We start from the raw sequence: 22,036 nt of genomic DNA on the forward strand, positions 1-22,036 counted from the left end.
TGAAATCTCGTGATGGAACTTGGTTATAAGGAACTTGGTACGATCCATAATTTACATAAATAAAAATCTGTGTGTGTGTGTGTGTGTGTGTGTGTGTGTGTGTGTGTGTAAATATACAAAAAAACCAAAATAACACCCGTGTGTAGGTACACACAAATTTCAAATGTGTAGTGAGATCCTTCAGACAACTGATAATGGCCCAATTTGAGGAATCTGTACTGTGGACTACTGTGTTCTCTCTGGGAAGATTTATTCAGTTCCAACCTTGGACGCCAAGGCATCTACGCCCCCAGAACAGACCTTGTACTTGGTTAAAAGTAGAGTCTAGGAGGGGCACCTGGGTGGTGCAGTCGTTGAACATCTGCCTTCGGCTCAGGGTGTGATCCCAGCGTTCTGGGATCGAGCCCCGCATCAGGCTCCTCTGCTGGAAGCCTGCTTCTTCCTCTCCCACTCCCCCTGCTTGTGTTCCCTCTCTCGCTGGCTGTCTCTCTATGTCAAATTAATAAATAAAATCTTTAAAAAAAAAAAAAGTAGAGTCTAGGAACAACAGTAGTATATTCTGAAATTATCAGGCCATGTCAAGAATTTGGTTGTAACATTCTAAGACGGACCTCAAAGAACTGAAGCTGAGAGGGGGGTTCTCAGAAAGACAAAGGGAAACCAAATTAGGTCACCCCAGAAGAGTCAAGGGAACTGGCTGGCTTGGAGAAGAGAAGGTAGAAGGAAGAGAGAAGCTATGGTTCCAGGACAAATACTTGAAGGATGTGGTTACGTGGAAGACAGACTACAATCGTTTCAGTTAGAAGTTAGAGAAAATAAAACACTGGCACGAGTGAAAATGGGATCACCTACAACTAACAGCCTGAATTCCCAGGCTGGTTAAACAGTGCAACATGGTCGCTTTGTTGTCACGTAGCCCTAGAGGGCAGCCAGGTCAGACGACAGCAGGCAACAGCGGCTGCAAGAAGGCCCACCCCGAGGGGAAATGAACCAAACACAGTGAAGAGAATACGGTGGGTTTCGGTGCACTAAAAAGAGCCTTCATTTCTATCAGAGGTTTGAGGGTAAATTAGCGATAGATACACAGAAAACCAAATTCATTAATAAATGAAGTAGCTATTCATTCTAGATAAAATAAAAATGTATAATCACAATACATTAAACAGATCCACTGAGAATAAGAGTCACATGCCAATAATTATAGAAATTCAAAATTAATCAAGCTGAGAGTTATGACCTAATTGGGAGACTAGCGGACGAGTGGAGGGCAAGCACAGAAGGGACAGGTGAGATAGTGCTCGTCTGTATTACCAGGATGACAAAAGATGATCTCAACATTTACAAACCATGGAAGAGCGATACGCAAATCTTCTTGAGATATATTAAGGAAAAATAAATGTGCATTTACTACTTTGAACAGACACCTGGGTGGAGGGAGAGAGAGGTGATGATAGATAAATAATAGATGGATAGATGATAGATAGATAGATAGATAGATAGATAGATAGATAGATAGATAGATGATAGATAGATAATAGGAGATAGAAAAGAGCTGTTGGATGGATAGATGCTAGATACATGTAAGATAAGATAAGATAAGATAAGATAAGATAAGATAAGATAAGATAAGATAAGGACTTGGTCAGAAGCATTTAGAAGTTTTCAAGCATTAGATTCTAGTTATAATGGAATCAATCATCAAGTCCCCCTCTAACCTCCATGATTCTGTAAACAGCCATCAGTGTTTGAATTGAGAGGGGCACTGACAGCTCCTGAACTGAGTGCCAGGAGTGGGGAGAGGGCCAGAAAGAGTCCTGAAAGGAATAGCAGACAGGTTCCCCGCCCCCAACACACACACACCGCCCGCCCTTACTGTGACAGCCCTCTAGCGCTGGGGACCGAGGGAAAGAGGACAAAAAGGAGGAACCAGGCTTAGCTTTGCTTCCTGTCTCTTTGGGGAAGTCAGAGGAGGCCCAGACTGGCCTCTCACAGGAAGGATATGTGGGGATTGACACCAGACCATATTCTAACATTCCTATGGGGTATTAGTTCATCAGTGTCCTCTGGGAAGAGCCAGATACCAAGAAATGTTACCAGTCATACTCAAAGACTGATTCTGCCTCACATATTTTAGAGATAATCTTTTCCTTTTTTTTTTAACAAATGCAAGAGTTCTCTGAATTCACATGCGGTACTTTAAAATGCACACAGCAGATGTAATTGATTTTAAAACAGAGATGTTATTATTTCGAGAAAGTCAGCTTAAATCTAAAGGGAAAGAGGGTATCTCTGCAAGTGCTTATAGTAATGACCACGCGGTATTTGGTTTTTTCCAGTGCTTCAGGCTTTGAGAGCTCGGGGTGTCCAATTAAAGATATGAATCTGAAAAACAAGTGCAAAATCTAAGCCCAACAAAGCCTATTCAAATTTCAGTCGGTATTTCAAAACACCAACAGATGACATCCCCCCAAGAGAAACTAGAAACTACCCATTTTGAACGGTCCTCATGGTCACACAGATTTCTCTGTCTTCAACCACCCCCCCCACCACCATCCACGAGACACCCCCTCACTGTTGCCATGGAAATTGTGCTTTTAAGGTTTTCCTCTGAGATGTTATTTGTTGTATGGTAAGGTGGAGACCTCTAGTGTCCTAAAATTGTATTTCGTTCAAGTATAAATGATGGTATTGGTATTTATGATGAAGAATTTATCAAGAGGAAAGTTGATCCTAGTAGCCAAGCTTGGTCCGAAAATAGCTGAACCCCAGAGCAAAATAAAAATAAGAATCTTTTGTATTTTGCGCTCTTTATATGTCTGCTCAACCATAACAAGTATCCAAATTATTTTATCACGGTGAATATTTGACTCCCAGAGAAGGTATGTTTCACAAGCAGCCTGTAAACTGGCCCAATCCTTTTTCAAAAGGAAAAAAACATCAGAAGCAATTTTCCTACTCTGGAAAACAGTATGGAGGTTTCTTAAAAAGTTAAAAATAGAACTACCCTACGATCCCGCCATTTGCACTACTAGGTATTTACCCAAAGGATACAAAAATACTGATTCAAAAGGAGACGTGCACCCTGATGTTCATAACAGCATTATCAACAATAGCCAAATTACGGAAAGAGCCCAAATGTCCATTACTGATGAATGGATAAAGAAAATGTGGGGTGTGTGTGTGTGTGTACATATACATATACATATACATGTATATATACATATATACATACATATATACATACATATATACATATATACATACATATATACATACATATATACATATATACATACATATATACATACATATATATATAAAATGCACTGTCCTGTGAACTCTAGCTGCCTTAGCTTCTCTGGACTCCCACTTCCATCAGCTCAACTCAAGGAAATTGCCAGAGTCTCCCCGGGTTCCCCCTCCATGCTGCATGACCTTGAATCAGGTGGTACAAGGCTAAGACTCACTTCATTTTTTTCTCATCTCTTGGAGATCACTGTCCTTTCTTACCTGATATCCAATGACTTAAGTGTTGTTATTTATTTATTTTGTTGTTTTTTTAGTTATTTCAAGCAGGAGGGTAAATTCAGTCCCTGCTACTCCATTTTGGCCAGAAGTAGAATGCTCAAACATTTTTGCTAACCGTGTGTGTGTGTGTGTGTGTGTGTGTGTGTGTGAGAGAGAGAGAGAGAGAGAGAGAGAGCGTGCGCGTGAAAGAGAATCTTTGATCTTCCCATGTCCAAATCTACCCTAGAATTAAAAATATTTAGGCTGATTACAGAGGGCCTAAGGAATGCAAGGGAGGTCATTTTCTTATTGGTGACACTGACAGCAAGTTTTAATATTTATAGTTCATCTATTTTTAAGTAAGCCTGACCTTTTTAGAGTTGTGGAAACACAGAGAAAATGATAATCTTTGCACATAAAACTAGGGCACATGAGCAATTGTACTCATGAATGACTGTGAAAGATAGCAACAAACCTAGGAATTCTGAGTATCAGTTGTGCCTAGCAGCCCTAACTGTTGCAGGAGTTACTAACTCAAGCCACTTGCTATCCACTTATACTCTACCAGTGTACAGAGGCACAGTGGTCAGGATGTTCTTATCCGATTGATCAGGAATTTAATATACGGTGTGAGGTAGGGATGTAACCTTATTGATTTTTCCTATGGATGACCAACTGACTCAATACTACGTACTGACTGGATAATGTGTTCTTTCCCCACTGATTTAAAATTCTATCTTTGTCATGTATTATTTTACCACACATACCTCTGAGTATTCCCTATTATGATCTATTAAGCTATTTATTCTTCCACCAACCATTTTGATCACTGTCACTTTGTGATATGCTTTGATATCTTGTAAGGCAATTGTTCTTTTTCAAAAACATTTTCTTATCTATCCTTACATACCTACCATTACAAATTAACTTTACAATCAGCTTAAAATATCTCTTTCGAAACTCCCACTTGAAATTTTTATTGGATTACACTGAACTTATAAACTAATTTTAGGATAATGAATTTCTTTCACATCTTTAACAAATTCTAAGATAACTAAATGCTCCTTTGCCTAAATAGGGCTTCCTAGATTTTTCTTACCATAAATTCATCACATTTAAAAGCCTCTCCTGAACATCCAGTTATTGCCTGTGTTCAGGAGCTGATTTTGCAGTTCCTAAGTAAACTTGAAGAGCATACTACGGTGGCAGGCATTGTTGTAAGTGCTCGTTTCAAAGGGTGAATACCTCTAAAATACTTAGAAGCATGTCTGGCCATAGTAGGCAAACACATGCGAGCTATTATTATCAATATAGAACCCCTCTGTTTCTCCATTCTTCAGCTATGTTAATAAATGGCCACTGGGTAACAGTGGTAAGTAGCCATATCATAAGGTAAATTATGGGCTAAACCAGAGGTCAGCAAGCTTTTTCTGTAAAGGACTAGACAGTAAACATTTTAGGCTCTGTAGGCCACACAGTCTCGGTTGCAGCTACTCAATCCTCTGTACAGAAGCCATGACAGCCAATATGGAAACCAATGGGTGTACTGATACCACTTTCTTTACAAAACGGAATTTTGCCTAAGGACTCAGAGTTTGCTAATCCCTAGAAAAAGTCAAGAAGTCATTTATATCTGATCATGATGTCCCACATCTTGTAATGACCCCTTCTGTCTTTCCGAAGTGACTTGGCATCGTAGGAATCTGTCTCACTGTAGAGAAAAGAACGTTAGACTCTTGGAGATTTCCCGAACCAGAGTGAAGTTTCTGCCATAACTTGCAGGCAATGGCAAGTTTTCCTAAGGGGAATGAGGAGAATAATCATAGCTAACATTTTTTTTTGAGCACTTATTACATGGTAGGGAACTTTCTACATGCTTTAAATGCATTAATTAATTTAATCTTCATAACTACAGTAGGTAGAAAGTTATGCTCATCTCAATGACAGAGAACTTGAAGAACAGAAAGGCTAAGTAACGAGGCCAAGGTTACTTTACTATTAGAGAATTGAGTTGGGCTTCGAACATTAGATTCTTCTCTCATTATAATCCAGAGGCTAAAATAAAAATTACTTATTGCCTAAAAAAACCTTTAGGTTTTCATAAAACCCGAAGATCAAAGTGCTTACTTCCTCTAATAAGTCTGCAGTGTTTTTCAAGAGGAATTACTGGCATTAGGGAAGGACCCTTATTTCCTGTTTGGAGCTGATCAACTCACTGTAAGACAATTTGCCCCCTTGGTCCCCAAGAACTAAATGCCAATAGTGCCCACTACCGCCACCGTGGGGGCCATTTTAAAAGCCAGAACTGCCCTATGCATTTCCAAACACCACTGCTCCTTAAAGCCCTGGACTGTGAAGCTGTTGGGGCTCAACCTTGGCAGCTGTTGACCTAGAAATAAAGCTTCACCTTTTACCCTAGATTTCCTCCCAAGAATGCAACTGCCATGGAAAGAAAGGAGATTTTTTCATCACCTCACTCAGCCAGGGTGATGAAGAGTTCCTCACGGGAAGCCAGCCAGCTGTGATCTCTAGCACTTGCGATTCCAACCCAGGAGTTTTGTTCATTTACTTAAGGATTTATATCGTTTTAAAAGTACATATCCTGCCAAAGTGGCAACACTTTAAACAATTCCGTACGTGTCCCTTAGTAAGTACAAATTGCAAATCATCCCAGCGTCAACCAATCAGTAAATGGAGACATTTGTTGATGAGTGAGTACCTTAAAAGTGTTCAAGGGCTGGCTCGTGCTCTGTCCCCACAACATTTTCCTACACAGTTTTCGAGCAGACTGCCAGACTTCTTCTGAGGGAGGGCAGTCCGAAGCTAAAAACGTCTCTTAAATTTTGTGCTTGTCATGCCATTAACCAACCTTGTAACACATTTCACCAAAGGCATAATGAACTAACCTTTCTACCTTACGAGACTTGTAATTTTGCCATTGGGAGTAAATGCATGAACGAAGAAACTTCCTCTTGGCTTGCTACCTTAGTCTAGCTATTGTTCCTTTTCACGAAAGCTAGCTTTTCATTATGTTGAGATTCCTTCTATAATATCTCCTCCAGACTACAAAGTGAAAGATACCCTACTGGATTTACTCACTTTAACCTAAGTGGAGATTATCTTACTGTTATCAAACTGCAGTGTTTGGAAGTCCTTTCAGGAATAACTAAAATGGAATTCCAATTGGAAATTCTAGAACGCATATTTAAAATGAAAGAAATACTCCAGAAAGAAATACTCCAACTGGGGGCCGGGGGGGGGGGGGGGAAACACCGGTATTAAGTCTTGTATAATGAGGTTACGAGGAATAGCAAACATCTGGATTTAGTTCTGTCTTCCATAAATCCTCTGAGGCGGCTCAGATTGGATGGTGAAAAATGTCCTTGGTCACGTAAAACCTTTACGCTACACTTTCTTTTAGCCCTATTACTGTGAAAATGAAAATCACAATGAAATACCATCCCACATCTGCCAGATGAACAAAACTTAAGTTGGACAAGGAAGTAAAGCTGCAAGAACTCTCACCCATTGCTGGTGGAGACATAAATTAGGACAATCTCTTCGGAAAAGAGTTCGGCATTGACTAGTGAAGTTAGACCTAAATATATCCTAAACTCAGACATTTCATTTATGAAGAAATTACTGTTAACGTTATTAACCAGAAGACAGTAGAAGAATAATGTATAGCAACATTATTTATAATAGCAAAAACCCGGAGCTATCCCAAATGCCCAGCAACATATGAACAGATCGCTAGTAACACCTAATGATTTAATAGACGTAAGCGTTAAGCATCCCCAGCTTCTAGTGTCTCCAAAAGAAACACAACCCGATTTTGTCTCGTGAAAGAACAGAACACTGTTATCCTTGCCAAAAAATAAAAAATAAGTCAAACCTGAGCCCCGCTAAACCTCTCTATCTGGATATCCAAGTATTAATTTATAGGAACTACAGAAAGAACACAGGATAATATGTCAAGGTACACCTAGGGGATGGAATCGGCAAGATCCAAGCTGGGCAATTCCATAAGACAAAGGTTTTCCAATAAATAAATTTCAAGGAAAAGGGGAGAAGAAGTAAAACTATCCATTTAAAAGGACTTAAAAGACATCAATTCATCACAGTGTGTGAACCTTACCTGAATCCTGATTCAAAAAAACTTCAAAACAAACCAACCACCAGACAGACAGACATGACACAAAGCCTTTGGAAATTCTAACACTGAAGAAATGTGATATTACAATTATTGCTAATATTCTTGGTATAATGATAGTATTGTGGTTATGTCTTTTAAAAACTTCTTTAAAGTTTAGAAATACATGTATAATACCTTATAGCGAAATGGTATGATATATGTAATTTGCTTCAAGAATGGCAAGAATGACTCTGGAAAACAGTGTGGAGGTCCCTTAAAAAGTTAAAAATTGAGCTACCCTATGATCCAGCCATTGCACTACTGGGTGTTTACCCCAAAGATACAGACGTAGTGAAGAGAAGGGCCATATGCACCCCAATGTTCATAGCAGCAATGTCCACAATAGCTAAATCACGGAAGGAGCCGAGATGCCCTTCAACAGATGACTGGATTAAGAAGTTGTGGAATATTACTCAGCTATCAGAAAGAACAAGTTCTCAACATTTGCTACAACATGGACGGCACTGGAGGAGATAATGCTAAGTGAAATAAGTCAAGCAGAGAAAGACAACTATCATATGATTTCTCTCATCTATGGAACATAAGAACTAGAATGATCAGTAGGGGAAGAAAGGGATAAAGAAAGGGGGGGTAATCAGAAGGGGGAATGAAACATGAGAGACTATGGACTATGAGAAACAAACTGAGGGCTACAGAGGGGAGGGGGATGGGGGAATGGGATAGGCCGGTGATGGGTAGTAAGGAGGGCACATATTGCATGGTGCACTGGGTGTTATACACAACTAATGAATCATCGAGCCTTACATCGAAAACCGGGGATGTACTGTATGGTGACTAACATAATATAATAAAAAATCATTATTAAAAAAAAAAATAAAAAAAAATAAAAAAAAAAGCTGTCAAAAAAAAATCATTATAAAAAAAAAAAGAATGGCAAGAATGAATTCAATGAGAACATGGGTGAAACAAGAATTGGTAATTGCCAAACCTAGGTAACGGGTACATGAAGATTTATTATACTATTCTGTGTTGGTATATGGTTAGAATTCTCTATGTAATAAAAAGTTCTTTAAAAGAGATAGTTATGTATAGTATATTCATTCAATGACATGTAACAATTAACAATGTACAGTTTATGCATTAGCAAGTTTGAACTGTGAAGACACTAAGCTGAGTGGAAGAACTAGGTCAAAGGTGAATACACACCCTTTGATTCCATACATGTAAAGTTCATAAATAGAAGTAAAAGGAAGCAAAAAATTGAGTTAAAAAAACATAAAGTGGGGCACCTGGGTGGCTCAGTTGGTTAAGCATCTGCCTTCGGCTCAGGTCATGATCCCGGGGTCATGGGATGGAGTCCCGCATCAGCATCGGGCTCCCTGCTCAGCGGGGAGTCTGCTTCTCCCTCTGCCCCGCCGCTCCCCCTGCTTATGCTCCTGTGCACGTGCTCACTCTCTCTCTCTGTCAAATAAATAAATAAAATCTTAAAAAACATAAAACAAAAAAATAAAAATAAAAAAACACAAAGCAAAGAAATTAAAGCAAAATTCAAAGAGTGATCACCTCCGGACATTAGGGAGGGACACAGACAACTCCTGAGATATGGTTACATTCTATTTATTGGCCTTTTTGGTGAACATGTGGACATGTATTGTTTTCTAAACTGTCCCTTCACCTCTTCCTATACTCTTTTATGCATACTCTATTTTTAAAAAACTTTTAAAAACCAAACATCCAAATTTTTTTAAACCATAATTTTTAAAAACCAAAAACCACCAACACAATACCAACCTTAGGGACCTTGTAACACCATATGTCAACTGGAAATTAGATGTATAGCTTGCTAAATTTAAGTAAAGCCACCCAAAGATTAGCATGTCTATATATTTTTTTTAAGTTTTACTTTATATTTTCTATAAAGTATTTTATTTAGAACTCATATTTTATTTAGAACCTTCAGGGACTGATTCACTTCAGAAAACAGTCCTACTGACAACTGAGAGTTAATTATTCAAGAACCAGGAGGTTTTATAATTATTTGTAACAAATCTCTATAAGCTATACTGTGCAGTTCACTGAACTACGGTTCAGTTTGTCCTGCTGACTTAGGGTAGCATTAAAGATATTTCCAAGGGAATCATATTGTGTCTACACTGAGGATCACTGGCTGAAAGGTTCCTTCCTCTAACAGTAGGTTTTCAGATTCATTTAAAACCCAAAAGAAGAAAAGAAGTCCCTTGTTTATGTGCTTTGATTACCAATTTACTCAATAAAAGCATAGTGAGTTCCACTGCAGAGACTGCCCTCTGTTCTCCAACACCCTTTTCCTTCTATTCCTGAACACACAGCTCCTCCAGATTTCTCAGCCAACCCCACCGTTAGTCGAAGCCACAAGCCTGAGTTCTAGCCAATAATATGTGGGAGGAAATAATGGAAGCTACTTCCAGGCTTGGCCCACAGAAACCTTGCACAATGCTCTGTATTCTCTCTTTACTGTCTTCCAACAGCACATTGACCTCTAGGGTACTGTAGAAGCCACAGGTTGAATAAGGCAGTGCCTTTATCAGCCCCGTTCCTTGGAGACTGCGTGGAACAGAATCCTCGCTCCACCCACCTACTCATCACGAACATCCGTGTTGAACTTAACATGAGCCAAGAAAGGAAGTTCTACTGCGTTGACACTAATAGTCCAGAGTTCTCTTACAACGGCCAGCACTGATCCAACCAATGCACAGTCCTACTGAGGCACTATGCTCGGGACAGACCTTAACACAGACACGGGTCTCTGTCCTTGTGGAACTTAGAGTCTGATAAAGTAAACAGGTGAAGGTAGGGTTACTGATGAAGTGCTTTATAAACAAGGGAGGAGGAAAAGAAGAAAGAGGGATTTGTGAGAAAGAATAACAAACAAACAAAACCCCCAGATTTTTAGATAGGAGATCAGGGAAAGTTGCTCCAAGGAAATGACATTTAAAGAGAGATCTGATGAATAAGCAGGGATTCATCAGATTTAAAAAAAAAAAAAAAAAGGAAAATTACTTTTCCAGCAGAAGAAATCATGGTTTTTAAGGTACCACGGTAGAAAGAGGTTGGTACATCCCAAACTCTGGAAGAAGGGTGGTGTGGCTGGAGCCTGAGTTAGAGACGTGGAAAAGGCATAACAGGTAGACGCTTGTAGGCAGTAATCGGTTAATAATACTGTTTCTCACCACAACAGCCAACTACTGAAATTTTTAAACATGGGAGTACCATGATCAGATTTAATATACAGAAGATCACTCCGTGGGATTATATGAAGACTTTGGAGTAGAGAAGGCTAAAATTCAGGGTATTGGACAGGAAGCTGCCACAACTGTCCACACAAGAGGTGAGGCAACTATACAGGCAGAGGAAAAGAAACAATTTTGGATTATATTTTAGATCTAGAATCTATGGAGTCTGGTTACAGATGACATGTGAAGGCAGCAAAGGAAGGTCTCAAGAACAATTCCCAAGTTTCTGGCAGGAGGCACGGTTTGGGTGGTCTTTACTTAAGAAGAAGAAAAGCCAGATGACCAAGTGGCGATGTTAAGACATAGTATATGATCCTGGAGATTCAAGATTTGGATGGAAATCTAAAAATTGGGAGTCTTGGCATATGGAAACTTTAAAGTCATCAGGAAGGGTTATATTACCCACAGAGAAAGTGCTGGAGAGAAGAGAACCCAAGACTCAGAGCAAGGACCTTAAAACTGAAACATGACAATTAGAGTTGGAACCTTTTGGGACACCACAGACTGGCCGAGAGCAGTTTTTATGGAGTGCTGGAGCTATACACCAGACTGGACGAGGTAGGAGATAAACAGGGACACAGGAGAACACAACTTACACAGACAGAAGCTTCAAGGTGCTTGGAGTTTTTGTTTTATAAAAGTGAAATGATTATACATGTTTTAATGCATGTATTTCTCACTCAGTGGTTCCTCATGGAAACCTTCCACACCACCTGGTGAATTTCGAATTCATTCCTTTTAATGGCTGCATCACAGTAAATATTTGCAATGTTGTCAACCGTTTCCCCATCAATAGACATTCAGCCTGTTCCCAGTTAGTGGATGCTGCTAACAATATGGTAATAAATAGCCTTGCATATTTGTTTTTATTTCCATGAGACAGAGATTCAGGGGAGTCAGTGCCAGGTGGAATGTCTGTTGCCACTGGCTTTCCAAAAAGGCCCTTCGCGATTCCAACAATGATGACTGAGAACATGTTCCCTCCCGTTCCCACAAGCAACACAATTATTTTTAACTTTGCCAGTCTGATGGGTATATAGTAATATTTCACTGTTGCCGGTACAGTCTGCCTTTCCCTAATTCCATGAAAACTGCCACGTCTTCCTGCATTTCCTGCCCACTTAGGTTTGATCGTCTATAACATTTTCTATTCCTATCACTGATCCATTTTTCCATGTATCCATTTATTTTTTTAAGAAGGTCTAGTTCCCAGTTCGGGTTAGAAAAACTACAATGTACTTGTATTCACTTATAGGTCTATTTAGGATGATATGAGTATGGGGAAAGTATGAAAGGATACATGTTAAATTGATAACACATGGAATTAGGGGTCTTGATATAAGGAGGAAGAAGATAGCTAAGAAAATAAAGTTCTACGATGAGAAAAAATGTGTATGACCACTTTGATGTGTCCATATATATTTTGTGTGTGTGTGTGTGTGTGTGTGTGTGTGTGTGTAAAGAGGGAGAGAAATCATGGGGCATCTGGGTGGCTCAGTCGTTAAGCGTCTGCCTTCGGCTCAGGGCGTGATCCCAGGGTCCTGCGATCGAGCCCTGCATTGGGCTCCCTGCTCTGCTGGGAGTCTATTTCTTCCTCTCCCACTCCTCCTGCTTGTGTTCCCTCTCTCGCTGGCTGTCTCTCTGTCTGTCAAATAAATAAATAAAATCTTAAAAAAAAAAAAAAGAGGGAGAGGAATCAAAAGTAATTACAAGGGGGGGGGGAGACGGCAGAGTAGCAGGATCCTGAGCTCACCACGTCCCACGGACGCACCAAGGCAACAACTATATGTACTTCACCTCCCTCTGAAAACAGCCTAAAGACTGGTAGCACAGATCCACCACAGTGAAAACCGTACACAGAACGCCGCACCGAACATAGGAGGAGGGCAGAGCTGTGGTCAGGAACCAAACCACCTGTGTGGCTCCCCACAAACAGGAGGGCCATCGCAAGCATGGGGAAGCAAGGGGATCAAGACGCACACCAGACACCCCCGGCCTTGGGGACCTGCGCTGAGAGTGTGACACCACATAGTGTCTGGCTTTGACAATCAGTGGGAATTAACTGCAAGCGAGCTCAGGAGCTGCAGGAAACCAGTCTCCACTCTTTAAGAGTCAGAGCACTGCATCACTGTGCAGGAGACCCAGCAGAGAAGCAGCGGTTTGAAAAGTGTCTGGGTTATAAGTGAAAAAGATTCATTGACTAATTTGAGGACACGTGCCAGAGGAGCAAAGATCTGCAGGAGCTTTCTTGGGAAACAGAAGAGCTGGTGGCACCATTTTCCATGACCCCCTTCAGCCTAGATAGCCAAGGCTCGAGGCAGGCGATCCTGACAGGGTACCTTGCCAGCACCCCTGCCCTGGCATTCCCCAACAGACCCACTCCACCCAGTCTGTGGCCTCAGTAGGCATCCCCTCCAAAGTGGCTCCCATGTCATCACACCCAGCAGGCAGCCTCAGTCAGGACCAGTGTCCCCCACCCCCTTGCCAAAGAAACTACCATACCACAACACCGAGGCATCCCAGCTGGGACCAGGCCCTCCTACAAAGAAACTGCTAACCTGGAATGGAGGCAAACTCCACACACCAATACACCCACAGTAGTCAAAACCACGCCTCTTAGCCAGCTGCACTGGGAGCAGGGCCTGCCCACCATTACACCTGCAGCAGTGTGGCCAATCATTGCAGCCAGGGAGGCTGAGGGCCAGCCCTGCCCACCAGGATGCCCACAGTGGCTACAGCAGGGCTTCTCAGGCAGCCATGTAAGGAGCCAGGCCCGCCACCAGTGCACCTGCAACAGTCACAGTCCAGCCCAAACAGGAGGGCACATGCGGCCCACACAGGGGACATCCCTGGAATGCCTGGTTCTGGTGACCAGCGAGGACTGTGCTACAGGACACCACAGGACACTTTCTACACAAGGCCTCTACTTTCAAGACCTGGAGATATAGCTGACCTACCTAATACACAGAAATAAACACAGAATCAGACAAAAAGAGGAGACAGAGGAATATGTTCCAAATAAAACAAGACAAAACCACAGAAAAAGAGCTAAAGAGAATGGAGACAAGCAATCTGCCTAACAGAGTTTTGAATAATGGTCATAAAGATACTCACCAGACCAAAAAAAAAAAAAAAGTGGATGAACTCAGTGAACAGTTCAACAAAGAGAGAAAAACATATGAAAAATAAAATCAGAACTAAAGAACACGATGACTGAAATAAAAAAACCCTACAGGGAATCAGCAGCAGATAGAGAATGGAGAAGAATCGATCAGTGAGCTGGAAGGTAAAGCAATGAAAAGCACTCAGGCTGAACAACGAGAAAAAAAAGAATTTTTAAAAGTGAGGATAAGTTAAGAGACCTCTGGGACAATATCAAGAGTACTAACATTCACAATATAGGGCCCCGGGAAGAAGAAGAAAGAGGGAAAGGGGCAAAAACCTATAATAGTTACACAAAAACAAAGAGAAAGCATTCCAAGCATAACACTGGTCATCAAACCATTAGGAAAGAGAACAAGAGAAGAAAGAAACAAAAGAACTATAAAAACAACCCTCCCAAATTAACAAAATTGGTAATACATACATACCTATCAATTATTACTTTAAATGTATATAGGTGAATTGCTCTAATCAAAACACATTGGGTGGCAGATAGATTAAAAAAAGAGAGAGAGAGCCATCTATATGCTATCTACAACAGACTCCCTTCAGACCTAAAGACACATACAGATGGAAAATGAGGGATGGAAAAAGATATTCCATGCAAATGGAAGTGGGGGAAAAAAGAGCTGGGGTAGCCATAATTATACGAGACAAAACAGACTTTAAACAAAGACTTAAGAAGAGATGACAGAGAAGGACATTACAAAATGATAAAGGGATCAAGATACAGCAGCTGGAAATATCTAAGCAGCCAAATATTAAGTATTAAGCAACTGTTAAGAGATGCAAAGGGAGATACTGACAACAATATAATAATTAACAGTAGAGGACTTCAAACCCCAGTTACATCATTGACTGGATCATCTGGACAAAAATTAGTAAGGAAAGAGTGGCTTTGAATGACACATTAGACCAGATAGCCTTCACAGATATATACAGAACATTACATCCAGAAACAGCAGAACGTAAGTACACATGGAACATTCTTCAGAAGAGATCACATGTTAGGCCATGAAACAAGACTCAATAACTTTAAGGTTAAAGTCAAATCAAGCATCTTTTCTGACCACAATGGTATGACTCTAGAAATCAATTACAAGGAAAGAACTTGGAGAAACACAAACATGTGAGGCAAAAAAACACACTACTAAACAACCAGTGAATAATGAAGAAATCAAAGAGGAAATTTAAAAATACTTGGAGAGAAAACAATCAACAAACCTAAAAGGCAACCTATGGAATAGGAGAAGATATTTACAAATGTCTTATCAGATAAAGGGCTGGTATCCAAGATCTATAAAGAACTTATCAAACTCAACACCCAAAAAACAAATAATCCAGTCAAGAAATGGGCAGAAGACATGAACAGACATTTCTCCAAAGAAGACATACAAATGGCCAACAGACACATGAAAAAATGCTCCACATCACTCGGCATCAGGGAAATACAGACCAAAACCACCATGAGATACCACCTCACACCAGTCAGAATGGCTAAAATTAACAAGACAGGAAACAACAAATGTTGGAGAAGATGTGGAGAAAGGGGAACCCTCTTACACTGTTGGTGAGAATGCAAGCTGGTGCAGCCATTCTGGAAAACAGTATGGAGGTTCCTCAGGAAGTTAAAAATAGAGCTATCCTATGACCCAGCAACTGAACTACTAGGTATTTACCCCAAAGATACAGATGTAGTGAAAGGAAGGGGCACGTGCACCCCAATGTTTATAGCAGCAATGTCTACAATAGCCAAATGTGGAAGGAACCAAGATGTCCTTCAACAGATGAATGGATAAAGAAGATGTGGTACATATATACAATGGACTATTACTCAGCCATCAGAAAGGATGAATACCCATCATTTGCATCAAAATGGATGGAACTGGAGGGGATTATGCTAAGTGAAATAAGTAAATCAGAGAAACACGATTATCATATGGTTTCACTCACATGTGGAATAGTGCAGAGGATAATGGGGGTGGGGGGGAACAGAACGGGAAGAAATCAGAGAGGGAGACAAACCATATGAGACTCTTGACTCTGGGAAACAAACTGAGGGTTGATAGAGGGGAGGTGGGTGGTGGAATGAGGTAACTGGGTGATGGGCATTAAGGAGGGCATGTGATGTGTAGAGCACTGGGTGGTATACTGAACTGATGAATCACTGAACATTATATCTAACACCAATGATGTACTATACCTTGGCAAATTGAACTTAAATAAAAATTAATTAAAAGTTGTTTAAAAATTAAAAATACGTGGAGGCAAATTAAAATGGAAACAGTACAATTCAAACTCTTTGGAATGCAGCAAACGCAGTACTTAACTGAGGGAAAGGGGAAGTTTATAGTAATACAAGTCTATTATAAGAAACAAGAAAAATCTCATTCTAACCTTACATCTAAAGGAACTTTTAGAAAAGGAACCCAAAAAATCCCAAAGTAAGTAGAAAGAAATAATAAACATCAGAGTGGGAATAAATGAAATAGACACTTTAAAAAAAAGAAAGAAAGGCTCAATAAAGCTAAGAGTTACTTCTTGAAAAGATAAAATTTATATAGCCAGATTCATCAATTTAAACAGAGGACTCAAATAAATAAAATCAGAAACAAAAGAGAAGTTGCAATTGAAAACCCAGAAATACAAAGGATTAAAACAGACTACTATGAAAAATTAAATGCCAACAAATTGGACTGCCTAGAAGACATAGATAAATTCCTAGAATCGTTCCAAAACTGAATCAGAGAGAAATAGAAAATCTGAACAGAACAATTACTAAGTAATAAAATTGAATCAGTAACCAAAGCATCTTAACAAACAAAAGTCCAGGACTGGATTGGCTTGAGGGAGAATTCTACCAAATATCAAAACAATAGGGTACTGGTACAAAAACAGACATAGAGATCAATAGAATAGGATAGGAAGTTTAGAAATAAACCCATGCTTATATGGTCAATTAATCTATGACAAAGGAGGCAAGAATATACAATGGGGAAAAGACAGACCCTTCAACAAATAGTGCTGGGAAAATTGGACAGCTACATGCAAAAGAATGAAATCGGACCACTATCTTACGTCACACAATACACAAAAATAAACTCAAAATATTAGAAACACCTAAATGTGAGACTGAAACCATAAAACTCATAGAAGAAAACAGGCAGTAAACTCACAGACATTGGTTCTAGCAATATTTTTTAATTTAAATTTTCAATTAGCCAACATATAGTACATCATTAGCTTTTGATGTAGTGTTCATTGATTCATTAGTTGAGTATAACACCCAGTGCTGCTCACGTCACATGCCCTCCTTAATGCCCATCACCCAGTTATCCCACCCCTCCACCCACCTCCCTTTCCACAACCCTCAGTTTGTTTCCCAGAGTCAAGAGTCTCTCATGGTTTTTTTCTGTCTCTGATTTCTTCCCATTCAGTTTTCCCTCCTTCCCCTATGATCCTCTGCACTATTTATTATATTCCACATATGAGTGAAACCATATGATAATTGGCTTTCTCTGCTTGACTGGTTTCACTTAGCATAATCCCCTCTAGTTCCATTCACACTGATGCAAATAGTGGGTATTTATCCTTTCTGATGGCTGAGTAATATTCCATTGTATATATGAACCACATCTTCTTTATCCATTCATCTGTTGAAGGACATCTCGGACCTTCCACAATTTGACTATTGTGGACATTGCCACTGTAAACACTGGGGTGCATGTGCCCCTTCCTTTCACTACATCTGTATCTTTGGGGTAAATACCCAGTAGTGTAATTGCTGAGTCACAGGGCAGCTCTATTTTTAACTTCTTGAGGAACCTCCATACTATTTTCCAGAAATGGCTGCACCAACTTGCATTCTCACCAACAGTGTAAGAGGGTTCCCCTTTCTCCACATCTTCTCCAACATTTGTTGTTTCCTGTCTTGTTAATTTTAGCCATTCTGACTGGTGTGATGTTGGTATCTCATGGTGGTTTTGATTTGTATATCCCTGATGCTGAGTGATGTGGAGCATTTTTTCATTGTCTGTCGGCCATTTGTATGTCTTCTTTAGAGAAGTGTCTGTTCATGTCTTCTGCCCATTTCTTGACTGGATTATTTGTTTTTTTGGATGTTGAGTATGATAAGTTCTTTATAGATCTTGGATACCAGCCCTTTATCTGATAAGACATTTGTAAATATCTTCTCCTGTTCCATAGGTTGCCTTTTAGGTTTGTTAACTGTTTCTTTTGCTGTGCAGAAGTTTTTTATCTTGGTGAAGTCCCAAAAGTTCATTTTTGCTTTTGTTTCCCTTGCCTTTAGAGACGTGTCTTGAAAGAAGTAGCAGGAGCTAAGGTCAAAGAGGTTACTGCTTGTGTTCTCCTCTAGGATTTTGATGGATTCCTGTCTCACATTGAGGTCTTTCATCCATTTTGAGTTTATCTTTGTGTGTGGTGTAGGAGAATGGTCCGTTTTCATTTTTCTGCATGTGGCTGTCCAATTTTTTCAGCACCATTTACTGAAGACACTGTCTTTTTTCCGTTGGACATTCTTTCCTGCTTTGTCAAAGACTAGTTGACCATAGAGTTGAGGGTCCATTTCTGGGCTCTCTATTCTGTTTCACTGATCTATGTGTCTGTTTTTGTGCCAGTACCATGCTGTCTTGATGATCACAGCTTTGTAATACAGCTTGAAGCCAGGCACTGTGATGCACCCAGCTTTGGTTTTCTTTTTCAACATTCCCCTGATGATTCGGGGTCTTTTCTGATTTCATACAAATTTTTGGATTGTTTGTTCCAGCTCTGTGAAAAATGTTGATGGTATTTTGATAGGGGTTGCACCTGAAGTGTAGATTGCTCTGGGCAGCATGGACATTTTAACAATGTTTATTCTTCCAATCCATGAGCATGGAATGTTTTCCCGTCTCTTTGTGTCTTCCTCAATTTCTTTCCTAAGTGTTCTGTAGTTTTGGCGCTAGCCAAAACTAGTATTTTTATGGATCCATCTCCTGAGGCAGGAGAAACAAAAGCAAAATTAAACTATTAGGACTGCACAAAATAAAAAGCTTTTTTACAGTGAAGGAAACCATCAACAAAACAAAAGACAACCTGCTGAATGGGAAAAGATATTTGCAAATGGTATATCTGATAAGGGTTAAGGATGTGGAAAAAAGGGAACCCTCATGCACTGTTGCTGGGAATGTAAGTTGATGCAGCCGCTGTGGAAAACTGTATAGAGGTTCCTCAAAAAATTAAAAACAGAATCATATGATCCAGTAATTCCACTACTGGGTATTTATCCAAAGAAAATGAATACTAATGCACCCCCATGTTTACTGCAGCATTATTAACCATAGCCAAGACATAGAAGCAATCTGAGTGAGCACTGAGAGAACGGATAAAGATGTGGTGTATGTACACAATGGAGTATTGCTCAGCCGTAAAAAGTAATGAAATCTTGCTTTTCCAAGAGGACCTAGAGGTATTATGCTAAGTGAAATAAGTCACACAGGAAAGACAAACGCTATATGATTTCACTTAAGTATGGAATCTAAAACATAAAACCAATGAACAAACAACAATAAAAAATAAAAACAGACTCATAAAGATCAAAGTGGAGGTTCCCAGAGTGGTGGGGGTGGGGAGATGAGATAAAATAGGTAAAGGGAATTAAGAAGTACAACCTTCCAGTTATAAAATAAATAAGTCATGAGAATGAAAAGCACAGCATAAGCAATATAGTCAATAATATAGTAAGTCTGTATGGTAACAGATGGTAACTACACTTATCATGGTGAGCATTGTATAATGTTTGTAATTGTCAAATCACTACGTTGTCACTATGAAACTAATGTATTATATGTCAACTATACTCAATTAAAAAATTTTAAGTAATTACCAAAATAAATCAAACATACCAAAAAAAGTGAAAGCTTAGGCAATGTTTTGTCAGGCAGTTTCGATCAGTTCTACTAGAGTAGAACTTAACTTTTTAATGCGTGATGTATCTTTTCTCCATTACTGGTGATGTTAACGTTCATCATTTGATTAAGCTGGTGATATACCAGGTTTCTCCACTATAAATTTACTTTACTTTCTCCTTTATTTATTTTTTTAAAGATTTTATTTATTTATTGAGACAGAGAGCAAGCAAGCCTGAGTGGGGGGAGGGGCAGAGGAAGGAGAGAGAGAATTTTAAGCAGACTCCACGTTGAGCATGGAGCCCAATACAGGGCTTGATCTCATGACCTTGAGATCATGACCTGAGCCAAAGTCAAAAGTTGGATGCTTAACCAACTGAGCCACCCAGGTGCCCCTCTCCTTTATTATCCCTAACTTTATTTGTTGATGCATTTATTTTTATCATTATGTACTTCCTAGATTCTTATTTCATAGAAATACGAACTTTTACTGTAATTATTTGTAATGATGTTCAAACTTCCCCAGACTTGTTCAGTGGGTGCTTCTTTAGGTTGGCTTCTGTTTTCTCTTGACATGTCCACATCATTCTCTGAGCTCTTCCCTACTTTCTGGTGGACAAGATGTTTCAGGTTCATCCTATACTCTCCCTATTCTAGACCAAGAATCAACCACTTCTCCAAAGAGCCCTGGTTTTTTAGTGAAAAATGGTGCCCAGAAACCAAGATCTGGGAACTATGTACCTTGTTACTGTGGTGTCATTGCATTTAGAATTTCTCAGAGGATAGGCCTAGGACATAGGTACATAAATAAATGTGTGTGAAATATATATTTCGATATCTGCCTATTTATATATTTATGTCTACATCTATATATTTAAAAACCATGCATTTTAAATACTTCCAATTTCGGCCCAACACCATAGCATTCATTCTGCCCCCCCTTTCATATTTGTAACTACACTATCCAACAGTGAAAAATATTATTCCTGTTATTTACAACATATTTATTTACACCTACAATCCCAGAATATATAAAAAATGGTTTTATCTTGTCTCTGTGTTAAAAAGACTACTAACTGTAATCCATTACCCAGAGTTCTCTGTATCTTTAGCCTGAGAGCATACAGTTCACACAATTGATTTTTAACTTTATTTTCCATCTGTTTGGCACAAGCATATTTAGAATATAGTTGATTTTTTCATACTGACTTTGTATCCTGCTACTTAATTTACATCAAGTTTCAATAGTTTTTTTGTAGATTTCTTAGGGTTTTCTGTTTAAACAACATGGTACATGCTAATGAAAACAATTTTACTTCTTTCTCTACAACCTGTCTGCTCTGTTTCCTTTTGCTCAACCTAACACTGGCCTGGTCTCTAGGATGACATCATACAGACGTGTGAGGTCAAGCATCACTTTCTTGCTCCCGCTTTCAGTGGGACAAAGATTAATATTTCACCATTAAGTATGATGTCAGTAACAGAATTTTTGTAGATGCCCTTTATCAGGATGATGAATTTTCCTTCTATTCCTGGTTCTTGAGATTGTTTTTTCATAAACCGGATTTTAATTTTGTCTGATGCTTTTATTGCATCTGATGACATGACTGTGTACTTTTCTTCTCCTTTATTCTTAACGTGGTGAATAACACTGACAGCTTTTCAGACATTAAACCAACCTCGTACTCCTTGAATAAACCCCACTTGGGCATGACAGATTCTCCACATATCACTGAAGATAGTCGAATAAATCCTTGCACAAAGGCTTATCATGTATTTCACCCTATCCCCGTGTATCAGCTTCCCGTGACTATAGTAACAAATTACCACAAACTAGATGCCTTAAAACAGCAGGTAGGGGGCGCCTGGGTGGCTCAGTCGTTAAGCATCTGTCTTCAGCACAGGGCGTGATCCCAGGGTCCTGGGATCGAGCCCCGCATCGGGCTCCCTGCTCCACTGGGAGCCTGCTTCTTCCTCTCCCACTCCCCCTGCTTCTGTTCCCTCTCTCGCTCCGGTCTCTTTGTCAAATAAAT

At 39.6% G+C, this 22,036-nt stretch overlaps 1 protein-coding gene across 6 annotated transcripts in view; it reads right to left on the reverse strand.

The window, feature by feature from the left end:
* PFKFB3 (6-phosphofructo-2-kinase/fructose-2,6-biphosphatase 3) overlaps positions 1-22,036 on the reverse strand; it is a 320,980-nt gene that overhangs the window by 50,381 nt on the left and 248,563 nt on the right. The window contains exon 16 of one of the 6 annotated variants that reach the window (XM_087857747.1): positions 8,975-9,124. The exons of 4 other annotated variants lie outside the window; for them this stretch is intronic. In XM_087857747.1, coding sequence (XP_087713873.1) covers positions 8,994-9,124 — 131 coding nt within the window. In that variant the 3' untranslated portion in view covers positions 8,975-8,993. Of the gene's footprint in view, positions 1-8,974; positions 9,125-18,954; positions 19,092-22,036 lie in introns of those variants that run through there. One more of the 6 variants, XM_087857748.1, reaches the window with a different exon arrangement.

The sequence above is a fragment of the Ursus americanus genome, chromosome 31 (genome assembly GCF_024610735.1).
Source record: "Ursus americanus isolate L20-20 chromosome 31, mUrsAme1.1.p, whole genome shotgun sequence".
Classification (NCBI taxonomy): Eukaryota; Metazoa; Chordata; class Mammalia; order Carnivora; family Ursidae; genus Ursus; species Ursus americanus.